This window comes from Danio rerio, chromosome 11 (genome assembly GCF_049306965.1).
Source record: "Danio rerio strain Tuebingen ecotype United States chromosome 11, GRCz12tu, whole genome shotgun sequence".
NCBI lineage: Eukaryota > Metazoa > Chordata > Actinopteri > Cypriniformes > Danionidae > Danio > Danio rerio.
In genome coordinates, this window is record NC_133186.1 from 30,731,362 (window position 1) to 30,751,180 (window position 19,819).

Consider the following 19,819-nt stretch of genomic DNA (forward strand, 5'->3'; position numbering starts at 1 on the left):
GCTTTTTTGGCCATTCCAGATGACTTAATAATAAGTTATTTGAGTCAAGGCATAAAATCGAGACATAATCATATTTTATTTTGGTAAAATAAGCATAATCTAGAGGCCTTTGCCTTTCATATAAGCCACTTCTGATACCAAATGATCCACTAGAAGTCAAGTTTTTGTTAGATGTTCGTAAAATTTGAATATATATATATATATATATATATATATATATATATATATATATATATATATATATATATATTAATGCACCTATTGAAAGGCCCTGAGAAAAACATAAGATTCTGTGTGAACCTGATATGAACAAACCACAGTAACGAATATTCAAAATGCAGCAGTCAAATTGATCGACTCACCTCACATACAGTACAATATAATGATGCAACAATTGCAAAAGCATGCACGTTGTTGGATAGCATCAAAAGGACAGTCAAACTCCAGTCACGTTAAGTTGATCATCTCCATTTTTTAATACAGGTGATATGAAACAAATGCAACAACCCTGTTTACACTTGGCTTCACTTGAGCTTCCTTTCGGGGATGGAGGGGTGGTAATGGTGGCTAACATGATCCTAGCAGTAACTGTTAGATTAGAGATAAGGACTGTACACGATGCAGGTCACTGAATATGCGACGAAAACAACTTAAGGACAGGTCGGTGACAAACAGATGAGAAGGGGAAATCATCATCGAACGTCACATGCACCAACAACCCCGGAGAAAAGCTGCGGTCTTTCCTCTGCGGTTGAAAAAAACAGTCACACGGATGGTCATCATAGATACTGAACACATGAAATCAGATAGTAGAAAGGCCACTGATTTCACCGTTTCTCTAAAAGCCTGGGTTGGATTTGGGTTGGGGATGACCAGACACGCAATAAAGCCATTATCTGCTATACCCTCCCGCCTCCTTTGCATCTTTCCCCCCAAACTTCTATTAATTATTATTGTTATTTTTTTGTTTTCTGCTCTGTAATATACTTCTCATTATTTACAGGGATGTACACAAAATACACTTAAAAAGAGGATCTTCCATTTCTTTGCGATAAAATGTCACAGGACGTTTAGTATTGTCTCTTTTTTTTTTGTTACATTCCAGCCGAGAGCCATTCAAGAAAACAAAAACGGAAAAAAATACTGTGATCAAAAAACACAAATGGCGTAAAACATGTTCTTTAAAAAAGGGGCGCATTTGAGTCCTGTTGTGCCAGTGTGCGGTATAAGGGAATTCCAGGATAGCTAGTCGGAGTTGAAACGAAAGTCTGCATTGTCAGCGAGCCACAGTTCCTTAAAGTCTGTTCTCCAATACCCAGCGCTCGACGTTTTAGTCCAGCTCGATGCCCAAACACTGTTTGCTTTTCTGAATAAACAGGTCTCCTTTAATTGGCAGGCAAGTTTAATGATTAAAAAACAAAACAATACTGTCTGTTGAAAGGGGTTGACAATAAGGAGGTGCTTGTTCTCATATTCAGCATGTTATTTTCATATTATTATTATTACTATTATTTTTTTTAATCAGCGGATCTTTTTTTTTGTTCACAAAAAAGGGCGGTGCGCTCCCTGTTGGGGGGTTGGGAGGTGTTCAGGATGTCCCACAGATGATAGCAAGGTAGGTTTAGTAACGGTCTGGAAAGGCTTGTGTGTGTCTGTGTGTGTGTCTGATTGGAGAGGAAGTGTGTTTGTGTGTGGTTCAATCGAGGATATTCACGTCAGCTCAACAGTCACTGTGAGAATAAGTGGCAGGCATATCAGTCCAAGCTTGTGCAAACCAAAAGCTCCATCTGAAAGAAAACAAACAAAACAATAAAAGTATTTTAGTGTTCATTCATTCATTTTCTTTTTACCTTAGTCCCTTTATTAATCTGGGGTCACCACAGTTGAATGAACCGCCAACTTATCCAGCATATGTTTTACGCAGCGGATGACATTCCAGTTTTTTGAGGGGAAAACATGCAAACTCCACACAGATATGCCAACTGACAAGACTCAAACCAGCAACCTTCTTGCTGTGAGACGGTTGTGCTACTTACTGTGACACCCTAAAGGTATTTAGTGTTTAGTAACATAATTTAGTGTGTAGGACACTCATCGCTCTTTGATTTTAATCCAGTTTGTCAGGTTTGAAACACGCTCAAACGCTGTCCTAAATGTATAGTTAACCCCAAAATGAAATTGACTCAACCTCGAATGGTTCAAACCTTTTTTCTGTAGAACATAAAAGAGAATATTCTGAAGAATGTTGGAAACTGCCACTGACATTCCATAGTAGGAGTATGACAAAACAACACAATGAAAGGCAATGGATTCCAGTCTCTTACAATCTTCAAAATATCTTATATAAATGTACAATGAGTAAATAATAACAGAATTAGTGAACTAACCCTTTAAATGTCACCTCAAATGCCTTACTGTGGGTTCAAACCGAAGACAGTGAGAGCGTCAAAGGTCACTCTGGCCGCCCTGGCGACAACGCTGTCTGACTTGTACTCCCGCGGCGAGAGCATCAAAATTTGCTACATTGATCTCGTATTCAAAGAAGCCGTTGCCACATATCAGCAAATGAGTCACATTCCCGCATAAAACATGATTTCTTTTTATCAAATTCATTTAACAATGGAAGATCAAGTTGCATGTGGTGAGACTTTGCTCCACTTATCCAATGTGTCCATATGTCTGAAATATTCTGAAGCAGCAAAACAGTTTTGTATTGTCACATGAGATTCCAGGTTTAAAAAATAAAAACATTAAAGCACATCAGTAACTCACCATTACCTTTTTAAATGGATGTTCCTGTGAGAAAACATTCTAAATATTTGGAAATCCTGTGACCGTAAGAATCAAACGCTTGGAAACAACTGTGGTCAGAAAAAAAAGTTCACAGTAACTGTGTTCTCTGGATTCCTCTCAAGCAGTGGACTTCTACATTCCGATTGCTTGGCTAAAGTCTAGATCGCATATGTGGCTGGCCGCAAGTGCAATATGCACATTAATATAGCTGCATTTTTTATGACACTGTATAACAATAATTCATATTTTTACAGTACTGTGACAGTTGGGTTTAGGATTGGGGTGGGGTTAGAGGTTAATAAAATACAATAAATGAGAAATGTAGTAAATAATAGAAATAATTCTCGCTAACTTCCAGCTGCAAACGTATCCGATCTAGCAACAATTGATTGCTTGCCGCTACCCCGAATCATAGCTCATTACCATAAAGTTGACTTGAATTCAACTCTCCTCGACACCCACACCGGCAAGACGCGTCAAGCTGCTCCTCGCCACTGGTTTCCATTGAAAATAAATGATTATCTTGTAACTATCGGTGTGAACGCAATTACAATGCATTTCTTTGTTCAGTGTGTAACAATTTTGACTAAAAACATGTTGGGACATATACTGTACAGCTGCTCCTCTTTTAAAACAAAAAAACAAAACAAAATAGCATGCTGTTTAACGTACCTCACATCTTGGCCAACCAAATTTTCTGAGCTAAAGTACATCTGATTAGAAGCTACTGTTGACTGTATTTTTTGTACTTCAGATATAAAGATTTTATTTATTTTTAAAGTTTTAGAACTTACAGAACATGTATTGTAATGCTGTTAAAAAGTATTATGATCTACTCTAAAGAGAAAACTGTTAATCATTGTTATGATTTATTAAAACATGTCTCTTCATCATATATTTGTCATATGAGAACTAAGATCTTTTTTTTTTTTTTTTTTAGTTTTATATGTTTGCATGTGCTGCCATTTTGGTTAGGACTCCCTGGAAGAACAGATTCTGTATCTCAATGGGACTATCTTGGTGAAATAAAATTTAATTAAATAATAAAAAGAGCAATTGATTGGTCAGAAGTCGTGAGGTGATGTCACAAAAATTACTTATCCATGTTGACAAAATATGTTTATTTCTCCTACAAGAAATACAATTGTTTATTTTTTGTTTTGGAGGTTTTGTTTAGAAGGTTCTTTTGTGTCTTATAGAAATAACATAGTAAACACGGACATGCTTCATCATTGGGTGATTTATTCCAAATGCCAAGATTCTGGCCAATAAAGGAGCAAGCAGAATCTTCTCATTTTCTATTTAATGTACAGTACAGTGAGCACAAGAGCTTTATGAGAGTTTTTTTTTTTCCTCGGGTGCTCCACTGCAATTGTCTAATTCACTCTAAAAGCTTTGAATGAGCTTTATAGTGATGTTGGATCACCGGGGTCTGAACTTTCATGCATACTACACAGTGTTCAATAAGCACTAAATGATGATGGCTGTCATAAGTATTATGCGCGATGCTTCTTCAGTGCTAAAGTAATTTTATCACCATCTCTTTCATCTTCAGTGACAAAACAAGCGGTAATATATAACATTACTTCTACTTTTATGGCTTATATTGGTGTTAGTGCTATAATTAATATAACATAAGCACCGCTCCATATCCAAAAGTTAAATATATTTTTCCATGTTTCTCTATTAGAACTTGAATACTTTTTAAACAGCAGCACAGCATCCAGTACACTTACTGCAGTTCAAAGAAAATTATTTAAAGTGTCTGCCTTTAAATGCTTAAGCTTTTTAAAACAGGATGGATTCCTGTCATTATTTTTATTCATCCACTGGACAAAAACTTGCAATTAATTAATTAATTAGTTAATTATTATTATTATTATTATTATTATTATTATTATTATTATTAATGTTACACTATCATTATTATTTACATTTATAAAGTGCATTTCCTTTTCCATTATAGATATTCTTTTGATAAATTTTTTACAACTAACTTTATTGTTATCATTATAGATATTGTAGTTGGTGAATAGCCATACTTCTGAAATAATAATAATAATAATAATAATAATAATAATAATAATAATAATAATAATGACAAAAACAACAACAATAATAATTATAATAATGACAACAACAACAACAACAACAACAATAATAATAATAATATTAAGAATACATATATTAAAGAAAATATGCATTTTAAAATAATATTTTGAAATGACATTACATATAAATTATTGTTTTAAAATTGGTGTATAATATCTTACATTTTCGCAGTTAAATCAGTTATTTACAAAATAAAATTTGTTACATTTTATATAAAAAAATAATCAATTATATGACTCTCATTTGATTACTTTTGAAACATTTTTAGTAATGTTAAATCTAAAAGATTAAATCTGTAATACTGGACAACCAAAACCTTGAGAGTTTTTTTAAGAATTAGTTTTTTTCTTAAATTAAGAATTATACATGATCTAAAAGCTGAATAAATAAACTTTCCATTGATTTATGGTTTGTTTGGATGTTAATATTTGGAATCTGGAATTTGTTTAAAACTATACTAAATACTTTGAAAATTTTCTTTAAAGTGCATCTATAAAGTCACGTTCGGGCGCAAACTTTAAACCAACATAGTGTGTGACTCATCGTTGCAGAAAGGCTTGAATTAACTCAACAAATTTATCAAATAACAGTTGAGAAAGTTTTTACTGTATAGCAAGGGAGAATTGCTACCTTTTTGTCACTGTGCTGTTTAGTTACATGAAGGATACATGGTTCAGAATAATACAGACAAATCTCTATGGCTCTGACAGGCACGTGAGAATGGTAAGTGAGGAGAACTAGCTCATTTGCATTAAAGGCACAGGCAACAAAACAGTTACAATGTCTTAACAGCTCAAATTTCACAGATTTAAAAAGGTATAATAAGTAATCTGATGGGTATTTACAGCTGAACCTTTACAAACATTCTGGAGACACAGAAGACTTATAGTAAATCTTGAAAAAGGGTAAAATATATGCCTTTTAAAGCTCTCTAAGGAACAAAAATGTTTGGATACATTTGTGATATATCTTCATGAAACATAATTTTACTCAATATTTTAATGATCTTTTTTGAAATAGAAGAAAAAACTATTCATTTTGATACACACAATGTATCTTTAGCTATCACCTGTGCAACAAAAGACTGGTTTTGTGGTCCAGGGTCACACATTTCAAAATTCATATAGCATATTTGGTCAAATGCGTTAAGCCGTCTGCTTAACCGTCTGAAATGAACACTCTGCATGAAAAATGCATGTAGAGTACAATGTTAGTTAGCCATTCCAAACATACCCAGTGTTATTTTCTGCCCCCCAAAAAACAAAAAAACAAAACAATTCCAGACTCCAGGCCATTTGTGAGCAGAGGAGACAGTCTTTAGGGTGTTATTTTGCGAGTGGTGAGGGTGTTTGAGATTCAGACACATGTCAGACATGCTGACCTCCTGAGGCCTTGCTCTACAAGCCATTTGACTTGCATACGAGGGGCATCTGAGGCTCGACGCGAGATCGGCGCTCAGACTGACCTGATTCTGTCCTTGCTCTCACACACCTGCCCTGATGCATTTACATATTCAAATTCACATCCGTACATGCAGAGGAAAGAGTTGCGGTGAGGGCTTTCGGCTGAGTCCGGTGAGAGAGAATACATGAAAAACATTACAAAAAAAAAGGCCCTTCTGCCTGACACTTCTTCATCTTTACATATGAGTCTCTGAGAAACTGTAAATGAGCCAGCACTGAATATATAAAACAACTGTAATCTATCACTGAATTATATTTACTGTGGACGCGCTGGTGCATTGGTAAGTGATGGCTCACTTCTCCACTCGGAAAATGATGAAAGAAGAAAGCCTTGGGAAGACATGTTGGCTCTGGAGACGATCAAGGGACACCAGAGACAATAAAAACATAGTATGCTGCTTTGAATAAGTCTCAAAGTAGGAAGTTTAAGTCATGACATGGATTATTATTCATTTCTTCATTTTTTTTGGCTTAGTCGCTTTATTAATCAGGGGTCACCTCAGTGGAATGAACCGCCAACTTATCCAGCATATGTTTTACACAGTGGATATCCTTTTAGCTGCAACCCAGTACTGGGAAACATCTATACACACTCATTCACACACATACACTACAGACAATTTAGTTTATTCAATTCACCTATAGAGAATGCCTTTGGACTGTGGGGAAAACCGAAGCACCCGGAGGAAACCCACACAAACACAGGGAGAAAATGTCAGTGCCAGAACTGCCAGAAATTTCAACTAATCCAGCTGGGACTCGAACTAGGGACCTTCTTGCAGTGAGGCGACAGTGCCAACTACTGGGGCACCATGCAACCCTGGGTTATTATTATTTATTTAATTTAATATTATTTTTTTAATATGTACCTTGAAGTTTATTTTACTGCTAGCAACATAACATTTTTCACATTGAAAACATATTTGTGACCCTGGACCCTCTTAATTTGCATTTATATTTCTGGGAAATGCAAAAATACGGGTCAAAGTGATACAGTTTTACGGTTACATCAAAATGCATTGCAGACAGAAATCTGCAGACAGTTTTTATGAAGTGTGATTATAAAAAAAGCAACAAATGCAATTAATTTATTGTTATAATTGGCTATATTCATACACTGTTACCACACAAATGTGTTTAAACCTCTTATGAAGAGGATTTTTGCATGATAGGTCTTCTTTAAATTGTCTTAATGATGATTTTTGTACAGTGATCTCTCCATAACACTATCAAATGCAGTCAGATTCTCTAAATTCAGCATGCAATTTTCCAAAATGATCAGTGAAACTGTTAATAAACCATTCACTTGTTCTTGATACTGATATTGTCTTGCAGTCTGTATAGAAATGCAAACCAGCTGTTTAAAGTGTCCACATCAATGACCTCATAATATTTATAACGCAGACCTCAAGACACGGTTATTTTCTTATATCATAACCCTTTTAAAAAGAATAGGGGAAATGGCAAACTAAACAAAACTGTACAATTATGGTATTTGCTTGGATTGTATGTGAATAGAAGTGGCAATTCAGTCTACAGAACAGCTGCTTATTGAGTCTTTGTATTTTCCTGTCCTTAGTGGAAAATGCAAGCATATACTTTCACTTATAACTGTAATTTGTCAAACCACAGTTTAGCCATTTTGCAATTATACCATGCGTATGAAGCAAACAGTCTTCTAGAAACCTATTTCATTACATGAGAGCAGCTCCACACTGTGTACTGCACTTATAGTGCGCTTATGGTCTCTACTTTACTTATATCCTATAGTCAATATTCTATAGTAATATAAATTAACCCACACACCAAATTAAAATAAATAAATTAAATAAATAAATTATCAAACTTGTTTATTACATGCAATTGCAAGATATAAACTCACAAAATAAAATAAAATAAAAAAAACACAAAATTACTATTTAACTTTTTTAATAAACACTAAATTAATTAATCTAAAACTAAGTGAAGGTTTACAAACTAATTTCAAGAGCAGCACATGATTTGGTCTCTCATCTGTAATCAGCAATAATCCAATCAGATTGATCCAAGCCTACAATAAATAGACCAATTTCATCCTACTACCTTATCTTTGTTTTAGAATAATCCCCCTTCCACTCCATCTCCTCTGTTAACCCCATTTACCAGTTGGAGCTCTCGAGCTCTACCTGATCTTGGACCTTCTTTTCAATTATTATTGGGCTCAATTATCTCCGAGTTCTCTCCTGGGACAGCATGACAAACATGCTAATAGTGCCAAGCAATATCTCTAAGTGTGAACTCTTGAAACAATAATAAAGATGAAAACCAAGAATATACAAAAGCGTCACGATTTAAAATAATAAATGACATAGTACTTTAATAGTATACTTGACAATAATATTGCATTAGTTTAGAACAAAGAATGATCAATTTCAGCATTACCTAATCATAGTTTAACATTTACTCGTGCATAATTAAAAATCGTGCTTGCAAAGATGCTAAGATCAACTTTATTTTCATTACCTAATGTTAATTAATATGAATTAATACTGTTATACACTCATCGGCAACTTTGTTAGGTACACCTATCCAACTGCTCGTTAATGCAAATTTCTAATCTGCCAATCACATGGCAGCAATTCAATTCATTTAGGCATGTTGGTCAAGACGATCTGCTGCAGTTCAAACTGAGCATCAGAATGGGGAAGAAAGGGGATTTAGGTGACTTGTTGGTGCCAGATGGGCTGGTCTGAGTATTTCAGAAACTGCTGAACTACTGGGATTTTTACTCACAACCATCTGTAGGGTTTACATTGAATGGTCCAAAAAAGATAAAATATCCAGTGAGTGGAAGTTTTGTAAGTGCAAATGCCTTGTTGATGCAAGAGGCTTCAACTGATTTGAGCTAATAGAAAGGCAACAGTAACTTAAGTAACCACTTTTTACAACAGAGGTATGCAGAAGAGCATCTCTGAATGGACAACTCATCGAATGAACAACATCCTGCTGGTGGTGGTGTAATTGTGTGTGGGATATTTTCTTGGCACACTTTGGGCCTATTAGTACCAATTAAGCATCGTGTCAATGCCACAGCCTATCTGAGTTTTGTTGCTGACCATGTCCATCACTTTATGACCACGGTGTGCCCATCTTCTGATAAGCAGGATAACACACCAGGTCATAAAGCCCAAATCATCTCAGACTGGTTTCTTGAACAAGACTATAAGTTCACTGTACTCAAATGGCCTTCACAGTCACCAAATTTCAATTATAAGCACCTTTGGGATGTGGTGAAATGGGAGATTCGCATCATGAATGTACAGCCGACAAATCTGTAGCAACTTCGTGATGCTATCATGTCAATATGGACCAAAATCTCTGAGGAATATTTCGAGCATCTTGTTAAATCTAAGCAATAAAGGATTAAGGCAGTTCAGTGGGCAAAAGGGGGTCCAACCTAGTAGTACATTAAGGTGTACCTAATAAAGCGGCCAGTGAGTGTAAATTTACCATTCTTTATTTTATTTTATTTATTTTATTTTATTTACTTTATTTATTTTAAATTTTATTTTATTCATCTTTGTAAATAAATACATTAACTAACATGGAACCTTACTGTAAAGTCTTACCATAAAAAAAAAACATTACTAAAATAATACTACACAAATACTACTTCAATGTTCAGCGAGTAATCCTACACTAGTTGTTATTTCAGAAATCAATAGCAGTTTGAGAAATGTAATCCAGTTAATAAAAAGAAAACAAACAAAACACATTCAGTCACGGAGATATACTACAAGTTGAGAGCAGTGTGGGAAACAGTGTTTTGACCTAGCATTACTGCATCTCTGTAATTTTTAAAAAACTTCAGTTGTGCAATTTAGCAATTACACCACCCGTAGGAAGAAAACACTGTGGAACCGCTCTCTTGTAATTCTCAAATCATTAAAGAGCCTCTCAAACAAGAGTCAGCAAAAGGCTCACAGCCAAGAAACCTAATCATTGAGGCGTTCAAATACTTACTGTTTGGATTCTGTGTGTTTTTCATCATACTCGGGTTTTCTGCAGAACAGAGGAAGAAAAGAGGGAGTTGAAGAAAGAGAGAGGGAGAAAAAGAGAGAAAATTAGTGGATAAAACACAAGGTAACCATCATAGGTTTGTGGTTTAATAATGGATAAAAACCACACGGCTCTCAAAAACAGGAGTAATACAAGAGAAGAGCTGTATTGGCTGCCAAAGTTCACAAGTTCACTCCTATTCTTGGCAGGCTTCAATGTAAAATCCACCAAAGACTGGAACCTTTTGAACCCTGAGCGCGCTGTGAACCCAGCAAAAATATTTTCCAAGATTCGCCAACCGCCAGCACAACTAATACCACAACAGCAAAAAATCTATTAACAAGACCTGATGCTGCAAGCTTCCATGCTCCCAAATGCTCATCTTTGTTCTTTAATGCAGCTGATGGGCTCTAATGAATGACTTTTGAAACGGGTCAATAGTAGACTAGTTCAAAGGCTTTTAATCATCATTCTGCCCTTTGTGACACCAGTATTTAGACTCAAAAGCTTGAGTATGAATTAAATGATGATGATGATGATGATGATGATGCAGGGCATTAACAATTTCCCTGGTGACACCATCCCTAAATAACCACGTCCAACTAAATTTAACCCTGTGTAAAGATTTGGAGATTGTTAAGAAGAGGTCTTTGGAAAGGAGGGATGAACAGCCTGTTCTTACTTAAAGGAACAGTTTAAAGTGGGCATTTGTGTCTTAAAGGGATAGTTCACCCCCCCAAAAAAATTTACTTACTATTTAAGTACCCTGAAGTGGTTCCAAACATATATAAGTTTCTTAAACACAACACATATACAGTTGGAAATTGGAATTATTAGCCCTTTTGATATATTAGCCCCCCTGAATTACCCCCACCCCCTGTATACTTTCTCCAAGGTCTGTTTAATGGAAAGATTTTTTTCAACACATTTCTAAACATAATAGTTTTAATAACTCATTTATGATAATTGATTTCTCTTATCTTTGCCATGACGACTATTTCACCAGACATTTTTCAAGTATTCTGCTTAAAGTGACATTTAAAGGTTTAACTTGGCTAATTAGGTTAAATAAGCAAGTTGGGAAAAGTAGGCATGTCATTGTATAACAATGGTTTGTTCTATAGACAATTGAAAAAAAATATTGGTTAAGAGAGCTAATAATATTGACCTTAAAATGTTTTTTTTTTTTTTTTTAATAAAATCTGCTTTTTTTTTAGTCAAAATAAACCAAATAAGACTTTCTCCAGATAAAAAAAAAAAAAAAACATTATAGGAAATACTGAAAAAAAAAAATTCCTTGCAGTAACACAGCACTAAGCGAATGAAAACATACATTTAAAAGTGCACTGTGTTTAAATCTGTAAGTGTTTAAAGCTAATGATTATTTAACGAAATAGTCGACTCAGAGTCAAGTAAATGAATCGAGTTGGGTTTGGATCTTTTGCTTGACTGCATCAACGTCGATACGGTACATCACAAAATATAAAGTGCTGGATCCGGTAAATTGTGAACGCACCTTTCCTTTCAGACACTAGTAAAGCGCAGGATCATGGGACCGATTATGACACAAAGATAACGATCACTGACAGATGGAGGTTTGGCTACATTTTCACGAAAACATCACATTATAGCCAACCGTGTGCTGTTTGTTCATGTCATTTTTCTGATTTTTGATACAATAACCTCTACAGCTATGCGGGATTTGTAAGCTGTTTGCTATTAAAAAAAGGAGCAGCAGAGACTATGGGACTTTGTCAGTAAATGTTACAATTCTACAGTGTTACAGTGGACCAGTTTCTTCTTCCTTTGGATCATAACATGTAATTGTAACTAAAATTGTTTCCTCGTTTTGTGTTATTTGCTAAATATGTCTTTAATTGTGTGTTGTAACTTGTTATCACTCTGTGCGGCTTGTATTCACTCATAGATCAGTGCTTGTACTGTATCTCTCAGGATAAATCTTTATGGGGATATTCACATATTGTGTCCAAAACCATGTTGAAAAAGTGACACACGCTTCTTACTTTACAGATTTAAACACAATTCTGAACTCGCTATAGCCACCATCAGCTGTTGCGCATTGCGGTAAATTTTCAAAATACTTCAACTTTTGCCACTGTGTGAATTAATACTGAATGTGTTTCATTGTTATTACTTGGGGTTAGTGTTAAGAATAGAGGAATTGGCTGGTGTTTAACTGCATTGCTTTATTGCATTCCTGCATCTGTGCTCTGACTACTTCTTGGGCGTTTCTCTTCATCTCGCGATGTACGCAGTCGACCAATCACAGAAGACTGTGTCATCGCACCAATTAGCGCAGATTAGCCTCAGTCAAATGAATCTCTGAACGAATCATATGGGAGTTGTTGGGATAATTAGGTTAAATTAAAATGAATTTTATAAGACAATGAAAGCGTTTTTTGACCCTGCATGCATATCAGCCTGTTGTTAAAGACCATATATATAAAGACTATATATATATATAGTGGCTATAGCGATATATATATATATATATATATATATATATATATATATATATATATATATATATATATATATATAAAAGAAAAAAATTAACAAGAGAGCAAATACTTGTGAAAAAAATATTTTGATGAAAAGAAAACAATTCTATGGAAGTCAATGGCTACATGTTTTCAGCCTTCTTTAAAATATCTTCTTTTTGTCTTTGACAGAAGAAATGAACTCATAAAATTTTTAAACAAATTAAAGGGTGAGTAAATGATGGCAGAATTTCCACTTTTGGCTGAACTATCCTTTTAACGAAAAGAGATAGTTACAGTATGTTTAAAAGCAATAGTGCATTCGAAATTTAACATTAAGGATCAGGATTAAATTAGCTTGAGGCGGCAATCTTATGAAAGCATTCTGCGAGTGATTTTACTGACAGTGTGCAAATTAAAGAAGACAGCCGCACCCGCTCATTTCTATTACTACAAATGTAATCTACAAAGAGCAGCACAAATTAGGACACAAATAGGGAGAGATAATCAAGTGTGTTTTATCTATTAACAACACAGATGCAAAATTAATCTTCTTATGAACATTAAATGATGTATTTTATTTTTGATAAAGCATAAAATGATTAATAATAGATACTATACAGTAGAAGGAAAATTATTGTGAAATGTGAATTTTTAAAGAGATGTTTAACAGAGCAAGGGCATTTTTAAAGTATGTCCTATAATACACTTTTTTCTTATTTCTTTTATTTTGGCTGAAATAAAAGCTTTTTTTTTTACTTAACATTAATTAAGGTTAAAGAACCAATATTATGCATTATAAAAGGCCATTTTTTGGTTTCAGGGTCTCCAACAACAAGCTAGGTCAAAAACACTTTCATTGTCTTTTTAAAAACTATTTTGAAAATTGACCGCACGTGTGAGGAACAGCTGATGGTGGAGAAACAGCAGGAGATCGCCAGCAGAAAACACATTTAAATCGGTAAAGGAAGAAGCAGGTGTTGCGTTTCAACATGGGTTTGGATGCAATAAATGAATAGCCCATAAAGATTTAACCTAAGAGATATATTACAAGCACTGGTCTATCATAGACAAGTGATTACAAGCCGTGCAGAGTGATCACAAGATACAACACATAACTAAATACATATTTTGGAAACTACAGAAAACGAGGCAACCATTTTAATCACACCTTAACTACAGAAAGAAGAAACACTCACAGGCTTTGAAGGAAGAAGAAACTGGTTCATACAAACTGTGAAACAGTTACTGACAAAGACCCATACATTAGTAGTCTTTGCTGATCCTTCCTTTAATGACAAACAGCCGGTGAATCCCGCGCTGCAGGGTAGGTTATTATGTCAATCATCAGAAAAATGACAGGAACAAACACAACACATGGTTGTCTATATCAGGGTATATTCCCAAACTTTTCCGCCCACAGCCCCCAAAATAACAATGCCAGTCACTCTTGAACCCCATTATCCTGTGATGTGATTATAAATATACAAATCTTTCATGTTACTTCATTCTCGGTTTAATTTTAGAGACCATCCTCCATGTCATGGCCTGTATTTATTTTTAATGTACTTAAATGCTGTAAAGGTATCAGAAAGTTTAACCTGTTGCATCTGATGCTATTGCTTTGGCTAATCACCCCAGGAGTCGGAATCCAATGGAAAAAAAATCTTATTAATAATAACAGAAAGGCTTAACTATTAACTACTGTTTGTTCGGTAGGTTATGAATAAAATATGTCCTTATAACTCCTACTCCCTAATTCTAATATTTTAGTTTTGGGAAATCACCATGCGACCCCCACTCATTGTTCAACATCCCCTCCTTTGCAAACCATTGGGCTATACTGTGGTGTTGTTGTGAAAGTGAACTTTAACCCTTTATTCCCCACAGCCAAATGTCTGGCCATCTCTCAGCGATAGTAATCTTCGTGTCATGATCAATCCCATAATCCCTCACACTTCGGTTGTATCTAAAGCGAAAGGCGCGTTCATGTTTTACTCAATCCAGCAGTTCTTATTTGGTATTGTTTCGTGTTAACATTGATAGGAACAGGCAAACCATTCAGACAAACAACGAATCATTTAAACGACTCTGAGTCAAATCTTATATTAAAATAATCTATATTTTTAAACAAGGTACAATTTCAGATTTAACCCTCAGCTATATGTTGTCCTTCACTTTGAACTGTGTGGCATGGAAGTTCATTTTCAACAACGCATAATAGGGGAGCTTCAATATTATTAGCCTCCATATTTTATTTTTTCGGTTGGCTAAAGAATAAACCACTGTTGTACCTGCCTAATTAACTTAACTTGCCTAGTTAGCCCAATTAACCTACTGTAGTTAAGCTTTTAATCCGAATACTAGTATTTTGAAAAATAACAACAACAAAAATTATGTTAAAAAATTAAGTTATGTTCTGTCATCATGGCAAAGATGAAAAAAAATAGCTAGAGTTATTAGAGAGTTACTACAATAATATAATAAAGTTATTACAACTAGCAAAACTCTTTCTGTTAATCAGCACTTGGGAAATATTAATAAAAGAATTAAAATTTCTAATAATCTGCTAATCATTTTGCCTTCAACTGTATATTAATAATTTTTTTAAAAGCTACATTAGCTATTCACTGCATGAATTTTTCCTTTTAACTGATCAAAGGTCATATAGGATATTAATATAGCATTGTGCATTATTTTGAGGAGTGAGAAAAATCATCTTCCCATGTGCTTGAATCTGCAATAAACAACTGATTCATTTGATATCGGGTGCAATTGTATGTTCATGGCTGATGGTAAACCATATTCGTTGTGTTGTCCTCAGCCTTGGCTGTCGTTTGGATTATCCAGAGGAGCACCGACTGTCCTTCATCTTCCAAAGCACATCTTTGATTAGATCTGCGCTCACGCTATAAGCAGATCTCTCATAAACCCTGACAGCCTCGAAAGCTCAGGGGGGAAATTAGTCCAGGGGCGGCAAAACACACAAACACACACACTCACAACAGCATCGGCAAAGCAATCTCTTTCTAACATCAATGAAAACAAAGCCTAGACTTAGTGGGCACAGCATCTGTTTCAGCAGCAAAGGACGGCTAGACAGAACCACAGGGGAATAAAACTATCACACCAAAGAGGCTATTTTTCTTTTAACAAGATGTTGGTAATTTTATATTTGTTGTAATGAAAGACGATAAACCATTAGGAAATTCCAGAGGCATTGCAAATTTTTTGGTTAAGATTTAAAGGGTTATAACTTAATCAAAATTAAAAATCTGTTGGTAATTTACTCACCTTCTGGTCAAAACTTTAGCTGAAACTTTGTGGTCTTTGTTGGTGATTTATGAAATGCTAAAGCTATACGTTTCCATTTAAAGATGCTTATTAGATATACTGTACAGTGCATGCGGAAAGTATTCATAGCACTTTTCCCACATTTTTTTTATGTTAAAGTCTTATTCCAAAATGGTTTAAATTCATTTATTTGCTCAAAAATCTACACACAATACCCCATAATGACAATGTGAAAAAAGTTTTTTGGAAATTGTAAATTTACTAAAAATAAAAAAACCCGAAGAATCACATGTACATAAGTAATCACAGCCTTTGCCCTGAAGCTCTAAATTGAGCTCAGGTACATTTTGTTTCCACTGATTATTCTTGAGATGTTTCAGCAGCTTAACTGGAGTTTACCTGTCAGTGGTCAATACAGTTGATTGGACATGATTTGAAAAGACATATACCTGTCTATAAAAGGTCCAAGGCATGTCAAAGCACAAACCAAGCATGAAGACAAAGGAACTGTCTGTAGACCTTTTAAGACCATCTCAGCTGAGTGATCAGGGGAGAAGGGTGGTGATCAATAACTCAGTGGTCACCCTCTCTGAGCGTTCTTCTGTGGAGAGAGAAGAACCTTACACAAGGACAACCACTTGTGCAGCAATCCACCAATCAGGCCTTTATGGTAGAGCGGCCAGACGGAAGCCTGGAATTTGCCAAAAGGTATCTAAAGGGCTCTCAGACCATAAGAAACAAAATTCTCTGGTCTGATGAGACTAAAATTGAACTCTTTGGATTGAATGCCAGGCATTCCGTTTGGAGAAAACCAGGCACCACTCATCACCAGGCTAATACTATCACTACAGAGAAGCATGGTTGTTTCAGCATTAGGCTGTGGGGATGTTTTTCAGCAGTGGGAGCTGGAAGACTAGTCAGAAGAGAGAAACTTATGAATGCAGCAATGTACAAAGACATCCTGAATGAAATGCTGCTTAAACCTCAGACTGGGGCGACGGTTCATCTTCCAGCAGGAGAAAGACCCAAAGCACACCACCAAAATATAAATTGAGTGGCTTTACAAAGACGGTGAATGTCCTTGAGTGGCCCAGCCAGAGCCCAGACCTAAATCCTATTGAACATCTCTGGAGAGATCTGAATATTGCTGCACACCGTTGCTTCTCATCCAATCTGATAGAGCTTGAGAGGTTATGCAAGGAGGAATAAGCAAAAATTCCCAAAGACAGGTATACCAAGCTTGTGGCATCATATTCAAAAAGACTTGAGGCTGTAACTGCTGCCTAAAGCCTGATTTATACTTCTGCGTCAAGTGACCGGCGTAACCCACGGCGCATGCAACGTGCGTGGCTGTGCATTTATACTTCTGCGCGCTGTCTCTGTTGGTCTGCATTAACACTTCCGAAACGCTAGTTGGCAGTGAAGTGTAAATGTTCCTCTGTGTCGAGTTTCTTCGCTGCTTTTTTGCGTTTCCTGAACACTTCCGGGATGTACAAGTGGCTCAAACTCGCTCATTTTGAGGCAGGAACCGGCGGACATGCAACAACTTTAACCATGAGGTAAACACAAAACAAAACTTTCCATCCGGAGCTCTACACACTTGTAAACAATCGCTCGCGCCATTCACGCGGCTCTCGGTCCCGCCCAGACTCTTTAGCACTACCAAGCCGACCAATCAAAATGCTTGCGCTACGCGTCGTTGCGACGTGTAGTTACATTTTTTGAGAGGTGCATGTCAGTGACGCCAATGGCCACGGCGAAGGGCTATGCGTCAGCGCCATAGCATACGCCGGCGTTTGACGCAGAAGTATAAATCAGCCTTAAGGTGCATCATCAAAGTATTGAGCAAAGGCTGTGAATACCTCTGTACATGTGATTTTTCAGTTTTTTTTTTTATTTTTAATAAATTTGCAACAATTTAAAAAAATCTTTTTTTTCACATTGTCATTATTGGGTATTGTGTGTAGAATTTTAAAGAAATTAATGAATTTAATCCATTTTGGAGTAAGGCTGTAACAAAAAAATGTGGAAAAAGTGAAGCGCAATGAATACTTTCCGGATGCACTGTATCTTGTCCAAAAAAAAGTTCAAAATCAACCCAAATCGAAATGCTATTTTTACAGACTAAACATAAAATCTATTTTTGACAATGAAAACATTTCAGAAAAGGATGCAATATATTAGGGTATTTCTGAATGCTGAAAACGAAATGCTTACCAAAAACAATGAGGCGTGTGTGTGTGTCAGTGGAGCCCAGTGGATTTTGGGCCGTGCAGCGGTACATGGAGCCGTTGAGTTCAGCAGGCACTCGCTCCAGTATCAGCTCCTTCCCATCCTTCTCTGCACTGCCGTCCAGCAGTCTGCCACCCACCCGCGTCCAGGTGTACAGAGGCTCAGGAAACACATCGTTCTGTGTGTGTTTGTGTGTAATTAAGTGCATAAGGGAGAAAGAAAACAAAAATCAGTCAGAAGCACAAGACATAGGAAGAGATGCACGATATACTTATTGTTAGATAATATTACTTTTTATTAATAATTTAATTCCATACTAAACTGTAATAAGATCTCCTTTTTATCAGTATTTTTGGCATCTATTTTTTTTGTGTGTGGGACCTCCATCAAATCACTTAAATGGTAGCCATATAGTTATAGCATGAACTGTATACTAAGAAAAAAATTACATTTGAATCAGAAATTTTATTGGGGGAATATTTAGTTTCTAAGTTTCTATTAACTTTTTTCTTTGCTTATTGTATATTATTATTTATATTTTAATTTACTTACCTTAATTTAAATAAAATGTGTTATTATACAATTTAATTAGTTTTGCTACATCTGATCGATTGTATTTTTAATGTATTGTATTTTTTAATATCAAATTGTTTAATTTGTATTAATCGTAAAGTAATTTTTTCAATATTTTAGAATTATTATTATCTACTTATTTTACACTATTGTGTATTTACATTTACATTTAGTAATTTAGCAGACGCTTTTATCCAAAGTCCTCCAAATGAGGACAAGGAAGCAATTTACACAACTATAAGAGTAAAAATGAATAAGTGCTGTAGGCAAGTTTTAGGTATGTAAATTTTTAGATGCAAAAAACATTAGTAATTTTTTTTTTTGTGTGTGTGTAGTACAGTTAGCGGTGGAGCCAGAGAGGCAATTGCAGATTAGGAAGGAAAGTGGAGACTAAATAGTTGAGATTTTATTCATTTCTTGGAGACAGCGAGTGACTCTGCTGTTCTGATACAGTTAGGGAGTTCATTCCACCAACTGGACAGATTGAATGCGAAAGTTCAGGAAAGTGATTTCTTCCCTTTTTGGGATAGAACCACGAGGCGACGTTCATTCACAGAACGCAAGTTTCTGGAGGGCACATAAATCTGCAGAAGTGAGAGCAGATAAGAAGGAGCAAAGCCAGAAGTTGCTTTGTAAGCAATCATCAGAGCTTTGAATTTGATGCGAGGAGCAACAGGCAGCCAGTGCAAGCGGATGAGTAGCGGAGTGACATGTGCTCTTGTAGGTTCATTAAAGACCACTCGTGCTGCTGCGTTCTGAAGCAGCTGAAGAGGTTTGATAGAGTTAGCTGGAAGCCCGGCTAGTCGAGAGTTG

General features: G+C 35.6%; 1 protein-coding gene across 4 annotated transcripts in view; it reads right to left on the reverse strand.

Moving 5' to 3' along the window:
* Positions 1–452: 452 nt before the first annotated feature.
* The window catches only part of igsf21a (immunoglobin superfamily, member 21a), a 425,352-nt gene continuing 405,985 nt past the window's right edge, over positions 453–19,819 (reverse strand). For 2 of the 4 annotated variants that reach the window (XM_073916068.1, XM_073916067.1), the window contains exons 8-10: positions 18,419–18,611; positions 10,371–10,409; positions 453–1,787 (exon numbers count right to left, since the gene is read on the reverse strand). In XM_073916068.1, the coding sequence (XP_073772169.1) occupies positions 1,711–1,787; positions 10,371–10,409; positions 18,419–18,611 (309 nt within the window). In that variant the 3' untranslated portion in view covers positions 453–1,710. 4 annotated transcript variants of the gene reach the window in all.